Source organism: Phycomyces blakesleeanus, assembly GCF_001638985.1.
Source record: "Phycomyces blakesleeanus NRRL 1555(-) unplaced genomic scaffold PHYBLscaffold_11, whole genome shotgun sequence".
In the NCBI taxonomy this organism is placed as follows: Eukaryota; Fungi; Mucoromycota; class Mucoromycetes; order Mucorales; family Phycomycetaceae; genus Phycomyces; species Phycomyces blakesleeanus.
In genome coordinates, this window is record NW_017265144.1 from 1,492,943 (window position 1) to 1,513,592 (window position 20,650).

General features: G+C 37.6%; 8 protein-coding genes across 8 annotated transcripts; 1 reads left to right on the forward strand and 7 right to left on the reverse strand.

Moving 5' to 3' along the window:
* Positions 1–171: 171 nt before the first annotated feature.
* Positions 172–2,136, forward strand: PHYBLDRAFT_168910 (hypothetical protein; the record flags this gene model as incomplete). Its single annotated transcript, XM_018435966.1, has 1 exon — positions 172–2,136. The coding sequence occupies one exon, from the start codon at positions 172–174 to the stop codon at positions 2,134–2,136; it is 1,965 nt and encodes a 654-aa protein (XP_018291607.1).
* Positions 2,137–3,057: 921 nt separating this feature from the next.
* Positions 3,058–3,276, reverse strand: PHYBLDRAFT_158964 (hypothetical protein; the record flags this gene model as incomplete). Its single annotated transcript, XM_018433886.1, has 2 exons — positions 3,058–3,129; positions 3,154–3,276. The coding sequence occupies 2 exons, from the start codon at positions 3,274–3,276 to the stop codon at positions 3,058–3,060; spliced, it is 195 nt and encodes a 64-aa protein (XP_018291608.1).
* Positions 3,277–4,947: 1,671 nt separating this feature from the next.
* Positions 4,948–6,249, reverse strand: PHYBLDRAFT_158965 (hypothetical protein). The gene is made up of 5 exons (XM_018433887.1): positions 6,201–6,249; positions 5,757–6,007; positions 5,547–5,657; positions 5,347–5,397; positions 4,948–5,181 (listed from the first exon to the last, which is right to left on the reverse strand). Exons 2-4 carry the CDS (start codon positions 5,945–5,947, stop codon positions 5,367–5,369), a joined length of 333 nt encoding a protein of 110 aa, XP_018291609.1. The 5' UTR covers positions 5,948–6,007; positions 6,201–6,249; the 3' UTR covers positions 4,948–5,181; positions 5,347–5,366.
* Positions 6,250–7,439: 1,190 nt separating this feature from the next.
* On the reverse strand, positions 7,440–7,707 carry PHYBLDRAFT_158966 (hypothetical protein; the record flags this gene model as incomplete). The annotated part of the gene is made up of 2 exons (XM_018433888.1): positions 7,440–7,514; positions 7,582–7,707. The coding sequence occupies 2 exons, from the start codon at positions 7,705–7,707 to the stop codon at positions 7,440–7,442; spliced, it is 201 nt and encodes a 66-aa protein (XP_018291610.1).
* Positions 7,708–9,483: 1,776 nt separating this feature from the next.
* On the reverse strand, positions 9,484–12,466 carry PHYBLDRAFT_145960 (hypothetical protein; the record flags this gene model as incomplete). Its single annotated transcript, XM_018431565.1, has 24 exons — positions 9,484–9,536; positions 9,602–9,691; positions 9,798–9,852; positions 9,911–9,951; positions 10,010–10,064; positions 10,125–10,172; positions 10,231–10,278; positions 10,336–10,383; positions 10,441–10,488; positions 10,547–10,594; positions 10,653–10,693; positions 10,752–10,806; positions 10,865–10,918; positions 10,971–11,018; positions 11,077–11,124; positions 11,181–11,221; positions 11,279–11,326; positions 11,492–11,539; positions 11,598–11,652; positions 11,711–11,751; positions 11,816–11,863; positions 11,915–11,970; positions 12,022–12,170; positions 12,338–12,466. 24 exons carry the CDS (start codon positions 12,464–12,466, stop codon positions 9,484–9,486), a joined length of 1,395 nt encoding a protein of 464 aa, XP_018291611.1.
* A 328-nt stretch (positions 12,467–12,794) lies between these two features.
* On the reverse strand, positions 12,795–15,347 carry PHYBLDRAFT_187143 (hypothetical protein; the record flags this gene model as incomplete). Its single annotated transcript, XM_018439335.1, has 5 exons — positions 15,198–15,347; positions 14,871–14,973; positions 14,476–14,616; positions 12,901–13,095; positions 12,795–12,806 (listed from the first exon to the last, which is right to left on the reverse strand). The coding sequence occupies exons 1-5, from the start codon at positions 15,293–15,295 to the stop codon at positions 12,795–12,797; spliced, it is 549 nt and encodes a 182-aa protein (XP_018291612.1). The 5' UTR covers positions 15,296–15,347.
* A 188-nt stretch (positions 15,348–15,535) lies between these two features.
* On the reverse strand, positions 15,536–16,381 carry PHYBLDRAFT_158967 (hypothetical protein). The gene has a single exon (XM_018433889.1). The coding sequence runs from the start codon at positions 16,239–16,241 to the stop codon at positions 15,672–15,674; it is 570 nt and encodes a 189-aa protein (XP_018291613.1). The 5' UTR covers positions 16,242–16,381; the 3' UTR covers positions 15,536–15,671.
* Positions 16,382–18,913: 2,532 nt separating this feature from the next.
* On the reverse strand, positions 18,914–20,375 carry PHYBLDRAFT_168914 (hypothetical protein; the record flags this gene model as incomplete). Its single annotated transcript, XM_018435967.1, has 5 exons — positions 18,914–18,997; positions 19,331–19,380; positions 19,553–19,586; positions 19,650–19,723; positions 20,150–20,375. The coding sequence occupies 5 exons, from the start codon at positions 20,373–20,375 to the stop codon at positions 18,914–18,916; spliced, it is 468 nt and encodes a 155-aa protein (XP_018291614.1).
* Positions 20,376–20,650: the final 275 nt, after the last annotated feature.

Genomic DNA, 20,650 nt, shown 5'->3' on the forward strand with positions numbered 1-20,650 from the left:
ATCTTGATGGTTACCTCAACGATTCAAATATATCCAAATATATGTCTCACAATATCAGTTTTCCGCAGTATTTCTTTTTCTAGCTGTCGATTTTACCTTTATTGGTGCTTATATATATATGACAATATATTTTTATTTTATTTTGTTTCTTTCACCTGTTTTACTTTTTATATGGTTATCTTTATGAGGTCGCTAGAACTGCCATTCGAAATACTTACACAAATTGCTGATGATCTATCGACAAAGGACCGGCTGTATTGTGCCCTTACCTGCAAAACATGGAGATACCCATTTCAAAGCTCTCTGTGGAAAAAAATACGATTTTACTCCCCTGATGACGTGCAAACACTTATCAACATCGTTAAAGCTTCCCAAAATGTACAAACACCACACGGCTCCTGTGTTCACAGTCTACGAATAGGTTGTCATTACAATGCGACAGAGATATCAGATATAAATTTCTCTGGCCTATTCAGATACCTACCAAACATGAAGAGCCTGCATCTAGAAAATATAAGCTATGATGACATTGACACAGATATAACAAGATCAGACAAAATATGGAAGTCTCTGGAAAATTTAAAAATACATTACAAAGGAACCAGGCAAAAGAAGTCAGCAAAACCACTCTTTGAACTTATAAATGCGTGTGTCATACTCCAGAAATTAGAAATATCTGCTGGATGTAACGGTTATCGCATGAAATTTAGTGTAGATGACTTTGAAAGCATGCACCAACACTTACAAGACCTATCGGCTATCAAGGTTGATATATATCTCAGCCCTGACTTTTCGGCTATATTGGATAATATCCCAGACATAACACTGGCTTTCTCCGTGACATCCGTAGAAATAAATTCGAAAGAGTACAAATACGTAGACGAGTACGGAAGTGCAAGTCGAAATAACTGGAATCCTTTGTGGCTGTACTACTTTAGCTTAAAGTATCCAAACTTGCGTTCCCTAAAGCTAAACATCACAGATACATGTAGTACACCTATAAATTCAGACGAGAGACAAGCACTTATAACTCTTTTTCACTCCAATCCAAACGCATTCCAACACCTGGAAACATTCGATCTAAAGACTGACAGATATTTCGAGCATTCTGACTTTATTTTATGGGAATTGTTTTGTGCATTAAAAACTCCCCTCAAGCATTTGAAGTTAGATACAACAAAATATGGCCAAGTGGACCCTTCATACCCGATGAATGTTAACAGAATTTTGCAATCCTTTTCTGGAACACTCGAGAGTTTATCAGTCAAAGGATTTATATATAATTATACGAACGAAAATACGATTCTAGAACTATCTTCTTACAATCCGCTTTTGACAGACCTTTGCATCAGTGGTAGCAACATGTCTCTTAATCTAAATGATATATTGGACAATTTCGTGTCCCTCAAACAGCTAAAAATTGATGGCGGAACATTTCTTAGTAATCCATATACGACAAACGGCGAGTCAAATCAGCGGGAACAACAGGAGCAGAAGCAGAAGCAACATGAATTGCAGATTTTGACGTTAAAGAATTGCGCTGTAACGGCTGAAATTTTTAATATCCTCTCGTTCAGGTGTAGAAAACTGAAGCATATAACTTTGGATACTGTGGTAATCAATGGATATATTTGCAAAAAAACCGGGTGCCTGCTACTCGATATGTCGCATATTTTCTTAAAGACTCTGCGCATTGGCCAGGTTCAATACAGCACATCACACGAAGAATCTGATATAAATAATAATATCTGCCTTACACTTCTGTCCCAATCAAATGGTCTTCAAATATCGGATGAAAAGAATGAAAGAGAAAAAAAGAAGATAAATTCAGAATACCCTACAGTAACAAGCCACGCTATTGATTGGATCTATGCATATGAGTACTTTGGGAAGTATGGAGAGAGCTACATACAGACTACAAAGCTTTCAGATAAAGGTGCCAATATTGCACTTGAATACTATCAAAACTTTCAGTCCAACAAAACCAGTCAAACATTAGAAGATTACAGCTCATATGATAATGAAGACCCAGATATGGACAGGAAATGCGAACTTTACAAAGGATACACCGAGTTGAGATTTGGCAAGATTGAAGCTGTTCATGTTATACGTATATTATACAGAGACTTGTATTAAAAATATGCTGCACAGCAGGCTCTTTGAAATTAACATAAAATATAAAACAAATTATGATACCAACAAACAACCTATAAATTGTAAGTTTCATACTGAGTGTAATAAGACAAGAAATAAACAGCGCACATGGAAAATTATAAATAAAGGCACCAAAACTCAAAAGTAAAATATATAATTTTCGGTTGTCAAGTCATCAATTTGATGATAAGGAGATAACTGCTCTGAATTGGACTGAATGTTTCATTTTGCTAGGTTGCGACGTATGTTCGTTGACTCCTCTTATATACTAGTCATATGCACTGCGACCGTTAACCTTCATTGCAATAATACATCTGTAGTCGCGCCCGAAAAACTGATTGGTTTCTGTTATTTTGTTATCTCTTTTCACTTCTCCGAGTTCTCCTCCCTTTTATTTTCCCCTCCTTTTAAAATAATAATAATAATAGTTTGTTCCAAAAGCCAAATGAGCAAGTTCTTGTCTTATAATATAACTTATACTAGGAGGCTTTTATTAAAGTAAAAAAAAAACAAACAAAAAACAAAAGCTGTGGAAATAGATTGAACTAACTGTAGCTATTTGATATCAGGTATATTTCTTATATGAACCTGTTCTTTCGACTATACTTGTATACTAGCATTTTTTTTCATTTTATGTCATTTGTGTATGGACAGCTGATTGCACCTTGGATTTATTTATGGTTACCCTAAGAATTCAAATGCAACCGGATTTGTAACTCACATAATCAATTTGCCATAATGTTCACTCAATACTGTTCAGAGAGGACTGTTTATCAAAAATAACCTTTACTGAGCCGCAACAGACACAAAAAAAAACCCCTTTTAACGATGCCTTGAATCTTCTTTTTACATACCTCATCCCTTTCGGGAATCCTCAGTCAAACCTCCATGCCTACATTGACTTTACAAATCTACTGGAATTGACACCAACTTCACAACACTATCAAAACTGACACCAGCAACCATAACATATTTCTTTTCTTTTTTTTTTACACGTACCAACATCAACTTCAAAACTCTATCAAGATTGACACCGCCAACCACTATATTCAATTCTTTTTTTGGGCATACCAACACCAACACAAAGATATCAAAAGTTGCACAGAGAATGAAACCATTCATAATATTTTTTTTGTAATATGTATTGGAGGTAATGTATTTAAAGGCGAAAAAGCTAGAGAATAGCCAAAGCTGATTTAGCTTCGAATATTGTAATATGTAGATGGAACTGCTATATGATTAAGGACAAATTCAATATCAAGAATAAGTTGGAAGTGGCCGCTCGATATGGATATCTAGTGTGTGGCATTGGCTACGCTGATTGAGCGTATGTATGATCTATTAGGTTAAATATATGGCGAATAAGGTGTCTAGTTCAGGGAATATTTCCTGGGTGGCGACGAGGACGACGAAGATAGCCCCGTGAGTAGCCATATACGTATGCATAGCTGACCTTCAACTGTTAATACGCTATTGATTTAGATACTAGCGCTTCAAAAGTGATGGTGGTAGCTATAATGATTGAATATTAGAGATTGAGTGGGATCAGTTTCGTGGCTCATATTAGCATGAGGAGGATACTGAGAGGATATATCCAGAGGTCTGCGATATATAATACAGTGGATAATCTAGTGGCTGAATTAAACATACCCGAAACTAACAAATAAGCTAAAGTATGCCGAGTTGCTAATGTTGTTAATTGGGATAGATGATGAGCAGTAATAACGTTATGCTAGTGTTATGCGATTCCTTGCAGCCACAGGATAAGTAGCGAATGTAAGTACGGTAAGGCCAAGCTGTAGTTAAAAGAGGCAGTAATTAAATGTTCAGAGAGCCTTGTTCACCTCTATCCTATGAGGAAACGTGGAGCTCTGATACTTGTCTTGACTGTGAGTACTAGACGAAAGCAAATTACGTTATTTAAATTTTCAAATAGCACTGTATACGTTTAGTCTATAATGGAGGCAAAAACTTGATCCTTTAAATCAATTGGAAATACACTACTGAAATGAAAACATTAATAAAAGAAATAATTTAAAAAATACTTGTATATCTTTAAACAATGATGGGGAGCACAAATTTGTTACTTGATCCTTGATATCAAATACATAAAAAAGATATAGGTGTCGGTGAATTTCTCAAAAGCCTTTTATATTTTTAACCAGCTTAAATTATTTGGCTTCAACTACACATATACTTCTTATATAAAGCAAGTAGTACTGAGTGGTCAAAAATTGTTGTATACCTAGAATCCATACCTAAAACTAAAGTTTTAATGTTTAGCATTAAATATGACTGTAAGGTCCTATAGAAACAGCATAAAGTAGTTACTGAAACAAATACATATGCAGGTATATGATACTCGAGCCCGAAATCTTGATCGTTGGGCTTGTCTGTTTAAAATAATATGCAAAAATAATTTGTAGTAATATATCCAAAGAAACTGGTATACCTGTAACCCTTGATAGAGATTGAGTTTTTTAGCGTTGGGTTTTGCTGTCGAAATAGTAAAAAAAGACAAATAAAAAAAAGACAAATATAGCTGTGGCCCACAATAGAGAGTAGAATACTGATACCTGGTATCGGCTGTAAAAAAAATTAGTAAATACAATTTTCAGTGAGAAAATTTTAAAAACTCCTCCTATGTCTTTAATCCTTAATAAAGAATAGAACCATGATAATTGACCTAAACTACGAAGAGAAAAAAAAATAAGCAAATACAAGCATAATTCAAAGAAAAATGGGCAACTAAACAATGTATACCTGTAACATATGAATAAGAGTTAAACAATAATCTTTGACACCAACTGTGAAATTATAAGTATTTATAACCATCAGTGAATAGATTCACAAAGAGACTTGTATACCTACGGCCCATGATGTAGAGCAGAGCCATAAATTTTGGACTTGGCGATTAAAAGACTAGACAAATAAAAGCGACAAGTATTAACTGCTTAAAGAGTCATGTATACATATAGCCCAAAATGGGCAGCGGAATATTGATCGTTCGCCCTGGTGGTAAATAGACTAAAAAAAGAAAGCCAACAATAAGTATATGTTCAAAAAGAAATATATACCTGTAATCATGAATAAATACTCAAAACTTGATCGTTGGCTTAAAATATAAAAAAAAAAGCTAGACAAAATAATAGTTGATAGCTAAATACTAAACGAGACATGTGTATCTCATACCCTGGATGTATGGTGAAACCTTAATCGTTGGTTTTGACTATGTCAAGATAACTAAAAACAACAACCAGTAAGTAGATGCTCAATATATATATACTGGAGAACTTGGACGGGCAACAGAGGCTTTATAGTTTGGCTTTGACTGTGTAAACACTAGAATAATCTAATTGATAGTAAGAAAATATTTAAAGAGCTTTGTATACCTGAGGATTTTTATGGAGAGTGAAACCTTGATCGCTGGTCTTTGCCGTAAAAAGTATGGGAATATACAGCTTAAAGTAACTAAAGGCTCAAAGAGACTTGTATGTCTATGACTGTAGGAAAATGTCGGAATATTAATCGTTGGTCTTTACTATGAAAACACTAGAAAAATACACCTAATAGTAAGTAAATTCTCGGAAATATATATATACCTATGGTTGGAGATGTAGGTCAAAACCGTGACTGTTGACATGAGCTGTGAAGATTCTGGACATATAAAACAGGCTGTAAGTAAATGGTGTAATAAAGATGTATGCCTGTAGCCCTGGATGGAAATCGGACGCCTAATCGTTGGTATGAACTGTGAAATTACTAGAAAAATTAAAACTGATAGTAAGAACATATTCCAATAAAAAAAAACTTGTATGTCTATAAGCCTTGATGGAGACTAGAGCCGTGAGGGCTAGCATAGAATGTAAAAAAGAAAAAGAAAAAAAAAGATCAAATAGATAGAATCAGTAGTAAAGTAATATTTAAATACACTTATATATCTAAGACGTTGAATTAATAGCAGGATCTTGATCGTTGACCAGGACTCTAAAAACGCTTGATAAATGTCATTGGCTGTAAAAAAGTAATCTAAGAATCTTATATACCTTTACCCAATAATGTTGAGTGGAAACTTGATAATGACCAAAGACTTGATCAATGGACTTGAATGTGCAAACGCCAGAGAAATTCAGTCGATATTAAAAAAAATCAAAGATACATGGATATCTTCAACCCTTCCCGGAAAGCTGAAGCTTGATCGTTGGACTCGGATTTAAAATACTAATCAAATGTAATCGATAATAAATAAATGTTCAAAATAAACGGTGATACCTGTGGCTCATGGTTGAGAGTAGGAAATTTATCCCTTGACCTATATATTAAAAGCAATAGGCAATAGCAGCCGGCAGTCCTAAAAGGGCAATTATACTTGAATGTCTGTGAACCTGGGTGGAGACTAAACTCTTGAACCTTGGTGTGGACTATGGTATGACTAGATAAATATGATGGATGACAGAAAGATATTCAAAGGAGGGTGTACGCCTGTTACCTCGACGAATAGCAGAAACTTGATCATCAGCGTTGACTGTAAAATTATTAGACAATTTCAACAAGCAATGATTAACTATTAAAAAAAAAGCATATATACCTTTTACCCTAGATGAGCAGCGGAATCTCAATTAGTAGCCTTGACTATGAAAAGACTAGACAAATATAGCAGACACCAAGCAAATGCTCAAAGAGGTATATATACCAGTAACCCTGCATGAACTATGGAATCTTGGGTGTTGGCCTCAATTGTGAAAAGACTACCGAACTAAAGCTGGTAATAGGTAAATACCCAAAGATACTGGTATACATAACATCCAAGAAGGAGAGTGGCATCTTGATTGTTGGCCTTTTCTGCGAGTAGACTAAAGAAACACAATTGGCAGTAAGTAAATACTAAAAAGTGGCAGTATATCAGTGATTTTTGACGGGGATTTGAACCTTGACTGTTGAATTGAACTGTAAAAAGATTGCTTCAAACAGCTAGCAATATGTTAATGGGTAAAGAAAGCCACTTGTATCCCTGTAAATCTATGCGGAAATCGGGCTCTTGATCTTTGGTCTCGACTGTATAAAGTCTGAATAAAGCAACTAGTAGTAAATAAATGCTTAAAAAGGCATGTATACCTTAACCCTATTTTTTGAAGTGCAACCTTGATTCTCGGCATGGACTGTCAAAGATTAAAAAGATTCAACCAGTGAAGAATAAATGCTAAAATGTGCGTGTGTACCTAGAACCTTGAATGGATAGAAAGAACATGATCATTTCGCCTTGACTATGTAAACGCTAGGAAAATCTAATTTTTAGTAAATTGCTTAAAGATTCTTGTATACCTGCGACCTTTGATGTAGAGCTGAGCATTGAACGCTTGCTACGGAGAAGAAAGGGTTAGAACAAAACAACTGATAGTACCTAAAAAGTCAAAGAGACTTTTATACCTGTGAGCCCAAAAGAATATCAAAGCTTTGATCGTTGGCTTCGGCTGTAAAAACATTATGCAAATATATAGTAAGTAGATTTTTTGGCAGATTTGTATACCTGTCCCCCCCGGATAGACAACTCATATTAATTGTGGGCCTTTCCTGTAAAAAGACTAGAAAATATAATAGCTAGTAAGTAAAGGTTCACATAGTCATGTATACCTTTAATCCTTAATGGAGATTAAAAACCCGATTGCTGGCTTAAACTATAAAAAAGCTAGACAGAATAATAAGTGATACGTGAGTACTAAATGAGACCTGTATACCTCAGTCACTAGGTAGATAGTAAAACTTTGGTAATTCAGTTTGAATAAATAAAAATTACTCGAAACAACAAGCAGTAAGTAAACGATCAGGTATGTACATATACTTGTTACCCTAGAGGACAGTAAACCTGGATCGATTGGCCTTGGCTGTGTAAAATTAAAAAAATAATAATTAATTAATTAATAAATAGTAAAATAATACTTAAAAATATTTTTTAAACCTATGGCCTTAGATGGAGAGTAGATGCTTATTATTTAGCATAGACATTAATGAAATTAGAAAAATCAAACAAGCGTTATGCAAAGGCTAAAAGAGAATTGTATACCTGTAACCGTGGATGAAGAAGAAATCCTTGTTCTTCGACCTGGGCGGTGAAAACACTAGACAAAAAAAAAACAAGCGATAAGTAGAAACCCAAAGAAAAGTGTATACCTGTCATACTGGATGGAGATCGGATCCTTGATGGTTGCCCTTGACAGTAAAAACAATAGACGGATAAAAAAAGCCAATAATCAACGGCCCAACGAAAAATATATATCTGCAAGTCTGGATGAATATCAAGTCCTAGTTCTTCGGCCTAAACCGTATAGGCACTAGACATATAAAACTAAAAGTTAGTAAAGACGCAAACATATTTGTATACCTGTCACTCTGGATAGGGCTCGGATTCGGAATCATTGGTATAGACAGTAAAGGCACTTGACAAAAAAAAAGACACATTAAATAAAAGCACTTGTCAGATTTGTATACCTGTAAAACTTGATGGAAACCGGATCCTTGAGTGTTGAATTTGACTGTAAAGTCACGAGAAAAAATACAGTTTGCAGCAAGTCAAAAATCAAAGAGATGTGTAACACTATATCCCAATATGGAGACCGGGTTCTTGCTCGTTACCCTTGACTGCAAGGACACTAGAGAAACAAAAACAATTATAAGTAACGGCCCAATAACATTTTTATATCTGGAATTCTCGGCGGATACCAGATGATTGGTCGTTGGCCTTGACTTTAAGGACAGTAGAAAATTAAAACCGACAGTAAGTAAAATCCCAAAGAGAAGTGTATACCTGTAACACTGGACGGATATAGGATCCATGATGGCTGGCTTGAACTGTGAAGACAGTAGAGAAATAAAGCCAACAGTAACTAAAGGCCGAACTAGATGTATATACCTGTCGCACTGGAAGGAAAACAAAATTTTCATTGTGTAGCCGGATCGTAAACACACTAGGCCAATACGAAAGAAAGCATGTAAAGACAGAGAGAAAAGTGTGTACCCGTAACCTTGATTTGAAATCAGATCTTTGATATTTGAACTTTAAGGAAAAAAACACTAGAAATATATAAATGACAGTAAGTAAAAGCTCAAGAAGACTTGTTTACCTGTAGCCCAAATTTGAGTTTTGATCCTTGCTGTTTGGCCTGGAGAGTAAAAACAATAGTCATATATACTTCTAGGTTAGTAATGGCCAAGAACGACTTGTATACCTTCCATAATGGATGTATATTTGATCATCGTTCTTTGCCATCAAAAGAAAGTATAAATAAAGAGTATAGTTTGTTTTAAGTAAAGGTTTAAAGGAAACTTGGTTAGCTATAACAATTCATGAAAATCGGATCCTGATAATTGCCGTGGATGAGTAGACACTAGAAATATATAAAATCCAATGAGTAATTGCTCATCGAGTTTTTGTATACCTATAGCCACGGACTGAATCCGGATCCGTGAAGCATGATCTTGGTGGATTCAACACTAGAAATAAATAAAGCCGAGTGTGATTGCTCATCGATTTTTGTTATACCTATAACCATATAACGGGAGATCAGCACCTTGAAGCTCGACCTGGATGGCCGGAGACTAGAACTAGATTAAAATAATGAGTATTTGCCCATAATGTTTTTTTATACCTATACCCATGGCGGGGAGATCGGAATCTTGATGCTTGATCCGGATAGCTGGAGACTGGAGATATATTAAATCTAGTGAGTATATGCCCATAATGTTTTTTTATACCTATAACCATGGCGGGGAGACCAGAACCTTGATGCTTGACCTGGACGACTGAACACAAGAAGTATATTACAGCTAGTGAGTATATGCCCATAATGTTGTTTTATACTTATGACCATGGAGGGGTGATCAGGTCCTTGACGCTTGATCTGAATGACTGGAGGCTAGAAATAAATATCAAAACTAGTGAGTAAATGACAATAACGATTTGTTATACCTATAACCATGGACGGGTGATCGGGTCCTTGATGCTCGACCTGGATGGCCCAACACTAGAGATATATTAAAACTAGTGAATATATGCCCATAGCATTTTGTTATACCTGTCACCATTGACGGGCGAGTAGAACCTTGATGCTTGACCTGGATGGCTGGAGACTAGAACTAGATAAAAACAGTGAGTATACGCCCATAATGTTGTTTTATACCTTTAACCATGGATTGGCGATCAGAACCTAGATGCTTGACCTGGATGACTGAACACTAGACATATATTAACGCTAGTGAGTATATGTCCCTAATGTTTTTTATATCTATAACCATGGCAGGGAGATGGGAACCTGGACGCTTGACATGATTGGCGGAACACTAGAAATATATTTAAAATAGTGAGTATATTGCCATAACGTTTTGTTATACCTATAACCATTGACGGGAGATCAGAATCCTGTTGATTGACCTGGATGATTGAACACTAAAAACATATTAAAACCAGTGAGTATATTTCCATAATGTTTTGTTATACCTAGAACCATGGCTGGAAGATCGGAACCTTGACGCCTGATATCGATGGCTGAACACTATAAATATATTATAACTAGTGAGTATATTCCCACAACGTTTTGTTATACCTATACCCATGGCCGGGCGATCGGGTCCTTGCCACTTGACCTGGATGGCTGAACACTAGTACTAGATAGAAGCTAGTGAGTAAATGCGCATAACGTTCTGTTATACCTATAACCATAGCTGGTAGATCGGAACCTTGATGCTTGTCCTGGATGGCTGGAGACTTGAACTATAATAAAGCTAGTGAGTAAATGCGCATAATGTATTGTTATACCTATAACCATAGCTGGGAGATCGAAACCGTGATGCTTGTCCTGGATAACTGGAGACTAGAGATAGATAAAAGCTAGTGTGTATATGTCCCTAATGGTTTTTTTTATCTATAACCATTGACGGGCGATTGGGTCCTTGCCGCTTCACATTGATGACTGGAGACTAGAAATAGATAAAAGCTAGTAAGTATTTGCCCATAATGTTTTTATACCTATAACCATGGACGGGGGATCGGGTTCTTGACGCTTGACACGGATTGCTGGAGTCTTAAATAAATATAAAAACTAATGAGTATACGCTCATAATGTTTTTATACCTATAACCATGGACGGGCGATCGGGTCCTTGACGCTTGACACGGATGGCTGGAGTTCACAAATAAATATAAAAACTAGTCAATATATGCCCATAATGTTTTTTATACCTTTAACCATGGGCGGGCAATCGGAACCTTGACACTTGACCTAAATGGCTGAACACTAGTAATAGATAAAAGCATGCGAGTAAATGCGCATAACGTTTTGTTATACCTGTAAATATGGTTGGGAGATCGGAACCTGGACGCTTGACATGGATGGCTAAACACTAGAAATATATTTAAACTAGTGAGTATATTCCCATAACGTTTTGTTATACCTATAACCTTGGACGGGAGATCAGAATCCTGCTGATTGACCTGGATGAGTGAACACTAAAGACATATTAAGACCAGTGAGTATATTTCTATAATGTTTTGTTATACCTATAACCTTGGCTGGAAGATCGCAACCTTGACGCCTGACATCGATGGCTGAACACTATAAATATATTATAACTAGTGAGTATATTCCCACAACGATTTGTTATACCTATACCCATTGCTGGGAAATCGGGTCCTTGACAGTTGACCTGGATGGCTGACACTAGTAATAGATAAAAGCTAGTGAGTAAATGCGCATATGGTTTTGTTATACCTATGACCATTTCTGGGAGATCAGAACATTGATGCTTTTTCTGGATGGATTGGATACTACAAATATACAAAAACAAGTGAGTAACTGCTCATAGAGTTTTGATATACCTGATAACCGTGGACTCTGATCGGATCCCTGATGCTTGACCTGGACGGAAGGCACTAGAAGCATACAAAAGACAATGAGCATATGCTCCTCGAGTCTTGGTGTACCTGTGGCCCTGGATGGAAACCTGTTCTTGATTGCTTGACTTTGCCTGAAAAGTCCCTACAGAAATATCATAGACAGTGAATGATTAATCAACGAGCCTTTATATACTTGTAGGCCTGGATGGAGATCTTATTTTTTATCGTTGACCTTGTTTGTCGAAAGACTAGACAAATATAATCTTCACAATGTGTGTCTTTGATGAATATCATATACTCCTTGAATTATAGTAAGTCCTGTCAGTTTATCTCTTGTTTCTGAGCGTGAATAGGCTTTGGATGGATTGATGGTCAAACCAGTGTTGGACCTCAGTATTTCATTTTTGCTGTGTAATGGTTTTGACATGTTGTCTTATATCTTGCTACTGACTGTTTTACATATGATAAAAGCCTGAGATTTGACTAGCAAAATGGATTTGTATTGGTTATGATTCGTCTTTAACGTCTATGTTGATTAAAGCAGTTTGTGAGAGAGCAGTAAAGAAGTGTATAAAGTATTAATGGTATGTGGAAGAGAGTTGTTTTGACGCGTTCTGTTTGGATAGGTGTTTTTTTTTATAAAACTCATGACGTCTCAATCATGAGTTGCTGTTCTTTTTTATTATTTTTATTATGATAGTTTGATAATATATTATAAAATTCGGTTTTTTTCTTATTCCTTTTTCGGTTTTCTTTTATCTTTTAGCCTTGACAACATGTATATATTATTACTATTTTACTTCTTTATTTAATATCTATGCTTAAAATATGGGTTTTGGGTGTTAAAGAAGTATCACTTACATTCTGAAGGACGTGCTGTGCAGGCACTTGTTTTACTTTTTGTTTTTTTGTTTTAGTTCTTTTTATGTCACATAAGGTCCGTGCTGTCCGTGCAGCATCACATGTGTCATGGGGCTTAGAGGAGCATAGTAGCAATAGTGGTCCAGACTCTACTTTAGCATGAAAACATTTAAATGATGTCTTCCGATTGGTGGACTATATGCATGTCAAATTATTCAGTTGCTATGGACCCCCATCCCCTTTTTTATTCTACTTTCTGTTGTGATTCTGTTAACAAGGCTTATGCTTTTGAACAGCCACTTGTCGAGACACTATATATGCCTCTGTGTTCATTTTAGCTGTACTACTGATATACAAAGTATTAATCGGCTAGACGTTTAACTACAATAAAGAAGTGTAAAGTTGTGTTGATTATAAAGCTTTAATTAAAGTCTTGTGTATATTTATTTGTTTGTTTTCTTGTTTGTTTGTTTCACATGCTGTGACTTTATTAGTTTAAGAAGCACCCCCGAAAAAAATTGCTGCTTATATCTTTTCTTTTCTTTCGTGTGAAAGACTTCCATTTTTCTTCTAGCTTTTTCACCAGTGTCTTGAGTTAATAAACACAAAGTGTAGGAATACTTTCTTGAAATAAAAGTACTTTCAGTGCTTCAGTATGAAGGGATTGACAGCCTGACTATTGAAAGTCGTTGGTACCTCAAGTTAAAGCATCGTTCTTAGAGTAAAATAAAAGTAAAAAGAAGAACAGGGTCTAGCCTAGTGTTTGTCAATCGACCTTGGTTTGTACTACTTTATAAACCAATCATAATCCAACCGAGAAATTAATACAGAATAACCCAACTGCCTGAAACACTTTACATTTATATGTGTTCAAATATACACCATTCTATCGATAATTATAATTATTTATATAAGTTACATTTTACACCATGAAAAAGTAGTGGTGCTTGCAATTGTGCTAGCCTGGTCACAGATAGATCAAGCTAGTAAAATGGCTATTACATATATATAAATCACCTTTTAAAGGCTCTGCTTATTTACTATTTTTTTCTGTTATTGCTCAGACTGACTGACGGCACAATATGAAAGCAAAGAGACAATCTACTGCTACTGAACGTATAGGTTTTGTTTGGTTGGGAGCAAGACGCTATCGATTACTAATTATCGATTTATAGGATCTAGTGCTTTTGATATTTTGCGCTTGTATACCAAACTCAACTGGATGCACGAATAACCTAGAAATAATACTCTGTTGGATTAAAGGCTTTGATTTATAACTTTTGTTTTGTAATACAATATAATGCGCTACAGTACTGTATAGTATGATTCCACTTATTACTTTGAGGTTCATAGTCTAGCTTTGGTTCGCTTGAGACTATTTTAGTTTGAAGCACGGAGCCTTTGTATAAATGAACCTTTTCTATGGTCGATTAAATATGAGTGTACTGGAAATGATATTTTTTAAGATTTCTACAAGCATATGCAAATGCACACCAATGGGAATCATAGCTTTTCAATTATAGAAAATTAAAAATCGAATCAAATAAGCAATGTTTTTTTTTGGCTTTAAGTAACCTGGTGAGACACATTGTGATCCACCTCTTCGAGGTTTATTATATTACAATTACTCAAATTTTGATCAAAATATCCGATTTTTTCACTCTCAAAAAGCATAGAACCCTGAAATTCGGGAAACTTGCACCACTTCAATAAGCTCTTTAAATGCCCAATAGCAAAAATACGAGTTGTTTCTAAAAGTACAATTTTTTTTTAGTTGAATACATAAACCAGACACTCCAAAAGGCATCAATTTGGAGTGTTCAAAAGTTAGAGATATTTTTTTAAAGAAAAGAGAATATTATTTAGCATAAGAGACATTATAGAATAGCTATATATCTATATATGCTCTACATAACAGAATATCAGCTTGTATAAACGTTTATATGAAGAAAGCCGTCCTATATTCTGACATTACAAGCATACGCTGGAAGCAAAGAGTGGAGTACAAATAAAGCCACAATCTTTTTTCCAAAAAAAGGCAATGACTTTGGCAGACACTCTTGAAATGGACAGCTGTATAATATATGTCATGATATTTTATATTGCCCTTTAAGAGAAAAGAAAAATACATAGGATACTTTTTATGTGTTCCATTAAATAGCATACTTGAAGTCTTTGTTTCAGATTTATTAATTAAAATTATGATAGTAAATTGGTGTAAAGAAGTAAAAAAGAAAAAAAAATGGGAAAATTTAAATTAATAAGGGCATTTTTTCTTTTTTTTGGGGGTTAAATACCTGTCTCCAAGGTGAATATGTGCAGTGTATACATCCCAGTCTTTCTTCACATATAGACGCACAAACCAGCTTGTCCACCGATATCTTGGCTGTACCATTATAAAATATAGAGTATAAGGTGGTTTGCTTTTTATGTCTTCTTGTAGACTGTGTAGAGGCTCATTAGTAAATTAGAGCCAACGACTTCCTACAAACAAAAGTCTTATTTTGTAAACTGGCATTACTGATCGGTGGTGCAGACACCCTTTGTGTACCCACAAGTGAAAGAATCATAGCAGGGTCCATTGACAGGGATACTGTTACCCATACGAAGGTTTAAAGATTTTTTTTTTTTTTTTGTAAGGAGGCTAGACCTCAGAAATTTTATTGAGCTTAACAATTCTAAGAGGAAGAGGAAGTCACAATCCTGTTTTTGGGTTTTATATTTTCTATGTGTTTTTGGGTTTTTAAATTATATGTAAAATGAGTGAGTAGCTAGTCTGAAAGAGGCAGGGATAGTTCCGCATGAAAACGGGTGACAAGAGAAGCAGCAGTGACAAGGACTGATGTACTCAGGAAAGGAGCATCGTCAAACACAAAGGACCAGTGATGGCGCCAGATTGCGAGGAGGATACAGCTGACAAGAGAAACGGCGGGAATGTCTGGAGTGAGGGATGGCGGGAGACGGAAGGAAAAAAGAGCAGAATGAATGTCTTGCGTGGAGGGCACGTTGCCAAAATGGGTTGACCAAAAAATAGTCCAGGCGGAGAACTTTGGGGGACAAGTGAACAGAAAGTGAGATGTAGATTCCTTGATGTCACCGCATATGGGGCAGGACCCGTCAGGAAAGATGGTAGGGACAGTTTGGTGTAGAACGGAGCGACACGACAGCTTGTTGTGAAGAGCGCGGAACCATAAAGAACGGACAGAATGGTGGATGGGAGCGGACCAGAAAGTGCGCCATTGGTGGGTGTGGAGAGGAGGGACAGGGTTGTCTGGGGACGGGGTGCAAAGGGTGCGGAACGTTTTGGGTGAGAATGGTTTGCGAGGTATTATGGGAAACATACTGGTGAGGAAGGGGCTGGGGTCCACATGCGACACAATGGGAGAGGAAGGTGGAGGAAGGAGACCATCAAGCAAGGAATGTGGGAGAAGAGAGCGGAAGAAGAAAGGTTGTAAAAGAACGGAATGGTTGTCGACTTGACGGAAGAACTTGGTGATGATGCGAGGGGATTGGGGACGCTCGGGTCTTGTTCGACGACGAAGTACTTGCAATGAATCATCTACGACAAAAGCGTCAGTGACGAGAAGATGCCGCCAAGTCCGTGGTATGAGAGAGGAGGGTAGGCAGATAGAGGGGAGAGGCAAGGAGAGGCATGTGGGGTGGTTAATAGAAACGGAGTCAAAGGAGTGTGGCAGGAGATCAATGGCAGCAAATATGTTTCTGAAAACACTGTCAATATGGCGGAAAGGTAGAGGATGAAGATCAGGGAAAAGTAAAGGTAGACGAGGATCCAGGATCCCAGAAAAGGACCGAAGAAGGAAGGACAACCAAGGAAGGACCAGACCGGATCGACCAAACGGGGAACGGACAAGAGGGAGAAGCCAACGAAGTTGTAGAGCAGATTGCTGTATAATCGGATCGAGAACCCCAAGTCCACCAGATATGGATGGGAGGCATAATGTGGCAAGCTTGATTGGAGGGAACATACGATGTTGAAGAAATTGTCCCATGGCCAATCGTATCTTGGACATGAAGGCAACAGGGACAGATATCAATCGAAGAACATGCCATAGTTTGGAGAGGATGAGAGTGTTTAGAACGGTGGCACGGCCACGGATTGAGAGAGAGCGTGAGAGATGAATATGACAGGCGGATTGGATTTTGGTGAGAAGAGAGGAACAGAAGGAGTCGCGTTGTATGATGGATGTGTAAAGTGGGAAGCCAAGGTAAATGAGTGGAAGTGGAGAGTGTTTATCATGACAGTCCACAATTTGAAACTGTTGTAGGATGTCTTGCCAGGACGACAGAGGGCAACCGGACAGGGACAGGGCTTGTGTTTTGTGCATGTTGATATGGGCATTGGATGCGTTGGCATAAGTGTTTAAGTGGACTTGGAGGCGGGAAAGACTAGGAGGATTGGGGAGGAACACAAGGAGGTCGTCGGCGTAGGCAAGGAACTTGATGGCCTGTGGTGGGAGGAGTGGTGACGGAATTCGTGGGTTAGGGTCTGTGGGGGAAGGAACGGTGCGTGGTGAGATGGACGGTGTGTAGCCAGGGAATTCAGGATCGTGAAGGAGACGGCGAAGGAGTGGTTCGAAGGCAAGGTTGAAAAGGACTGGAGAGAGAGGGTCCCCTTGACGCAAACCACGAGATTGAGAGAGAGAGCGAGAAATATGGCCATTGACATTGACGGTAATGTTAGTGGAAAAAAAAAGGGAGCATATGGATGAGATGAGAGATTGGGGGAAGTGAAAGTGAGTGAGAATTTGTCGCAGGTAATCTGGATGAACTCTATCATAGGCCTTCTCCTGATCAAGTAACAGTCCTATGTCAGAGGCATTGGTGAGTTGAGCATTTTCCATGATGGCTTTGGTCAGGATTCCATTGTCTGCAATAAACCGTCCACGGACAAATCCAGTTTGGTATGCGGAAACAAGAGAGCTGGCTGCAGGAATCATGCGGTCGTTGACAAGGCGGGTGAATACTTTGGCGTCGGCATTAATGAGAGCTATGGGCCTCCAGTTCTTGAGAGAGGACAGGTCTCCTTTCTTGGGAAGAAGGATAACACATGTCGATTGCCAGGAAGTAGGGAATACCCCAAGATGGAGGGCATTATTGTAAACGGCGGAAGTGAGGTTGGTGTACATGGGATGGTCGATGAGGAGTCGGAGGATTTCATAGGGTATGCCGTCTGGGCCGGGGCTACTGGACTTAGGGGAGCGAGTGGTGCCAGTGCGGATGTCGGTTATTGTGAAAGGGGCAGTGAGTTGATCATGGATGGAGTCAGAGAGGCGAAGGTCAGGGGGAAGGTTGTCTAGCAAATCTGAAACTGCGGGCGGTTGGATGGGATCAGCTGTGTACAAAACCTCATAAAAGGCAGCAGCAGCATCAGTCATGTCCGTTGCGTCAGTGCAGACGTGGTCGGTGGTAGGGTGGCGAAGAGAGGTGATGGTGGTACGGGATTGACGGGTAGTGACAGTTCGTTTCAAATAACCAGCAGAACATTCACCTTGTTCTCGCCAGTGTTTACCGGCACGAAGAGCTAGTATCTCGACTTGTTCGGTTTGGAGAGACTGTATTTGACGTTCGAGGTGAGGAAGTTGCGGAATGGTCGAAGGGTCAGGATGTTGGCGGAGGAGATGGTTGCGTTTGGCGTGTAGTTTGCGTTCTTGGTCAGCAAGGGTGCGGCGAGGACGACGAGAAAAAGCGAGGGCGAATTGGGCGATTTTGGATTTGATCCAGTCCCACTGGTCTTGTATAGAGCCTATGTGGGGAAGCTGGGGAGAGAGAGATGAAAGAAGATTATCGAGTTCCTCACAAAAGGAAGGGTTGAGAGCAAGGCGTGGGTTGGCACGCCAGAAGGTTTAAAGACCGTATGGTACTCACTTACAATCGTTGAGAGAGGACTGTGTATCCAAAACCCCTTCACTGTGCTGTAACCAAAACAAAAAAAAATCTTTTTAACGATGGCTTGAATCTTCTTTCGACATTCCGCCATCCCAGTCGAGGATCTTCATTCCTGTTGGGGATCGTCATTCATATTGTATTGCAACTCAAAGTGGACCGAAAGCGACGCAATACGAAAAGGAAGCGCACTCTTTTGAAAAATAAAATAAAAAATGAAATACTCTTTATTTTATCTTTTTGACGACTGTTCACTGTATATGCGGCTCTAACAAAAAATAAGCCCTTGGTCAAACCTTCGTGTCCCTATAAGCTTCGCACTGCTTTCAAAGGCGACAGTCATCGCCACTCTATTCTTTTCTCTTTTCAACCATGTACCAACAACAACTTCGCACTGCGTTCAAAGGCGACAGTCATCGCCACTCTATTCTTTTCTTTTTTCAACCATGTACTAACAACAACTTCGCACTGCGTTCAAAGGCGACAGTCATCGCCACTCTATTCTTTTCTTTTTTCAACCCTGTACCAACAACAACTTCGCACTGCGTTCAAAGTCGACAATACCAATCATACTATCTTTCTTATTTTATCACTACTGAAAAATAAAAATAAAAATAATAACCATATAATCAAACTTCAGCACTCGGAACCCATATACTCTGTTCTTTTATATCTGAAGTGACATATACTACTATTCTCAGAACTGTCTTTTTACTTTCGCATGCACATGATATCTATATACTTATACCTTCAACACCTTCTTCAATGAAAATGACCCCATCCTATCACACATAATTTTTAAAAATTCTTACTTTTAGTATATCTTTAAATATCCAGTTCTAGACCAAACAGTCATTGTCTAACACAAAGTCCTGCCATAGTAATCTCTCTTTATAGATGCACAACATAATCCTCAAACCTATATTTTTAAAAAAAAGAAACATATATTTCTTATACTCTGTACTCTCATTCTTCTTGTCCCTTTCACTTCAAACAAATTAACTTGGTCTCTCCCTACTCGCATATCTTATTTATTTTAATATCTTTAAATAACTAAAATAAAATATGATTTATTATTTATTATATGTTTATATAGGTTATGAATTTATTATAAGAGAGATGTGTGTGTGGGTAGTCGATGTGTGAGTAGTCGATGTGTGAATAGTCGATGTGTGAATAGTCGATGTGTGAGTAGTCGATGTGTGAGTAGTTGATGTGTGAGTAGTCGATGTGTGGGTAGTTGAGGTAGATATATTTAAAGTGTGTGTATGCAGCCGAGGCATATTTGTGTCTGTAGTTGAGGTGTGAGAGAAAAGGGGGCGTTGTGGGTGGGGGGTGCCATAACCAGTGGTCATATGGGAGAGGAAAAGTTTATTTTCTAACAAATCGCAAAAACTATAATCATTTATAGTTTTGAGGTAATGCATTTGGTAATCCAAAGGTTTCTCTAAAGTAATAAGGTAAAGATAAAGTTTTCGCATCCGTAGTGCGGATGCGATTCTAATAACGCATCCGTAGTGCGGATGCGATTCCAATAACGCATCCGTAGTGCGGATGCGATGGTCATGCATGAAATAACAGGTTTATCGTAAAAAAAAAGCCTGGGTAACCGCCCAAGTAAGTTTGTTTGTTTTGTCTAAAAAAAGTATAGAATCATATGAAAATCAAAATAAACCAACCAAAAATAGAAAGCAAAGCACTTTGATACTTTATACACGATACTCTACAGTTAACTAATAGCTTGTGTTTTTTGGTTTATATCTTTGTTCGTGCAAATAATCAAGCCTTTTGATATTTCATATTAATATATTAGTATATATAATGAATTCCAATATCTTATTTTTAT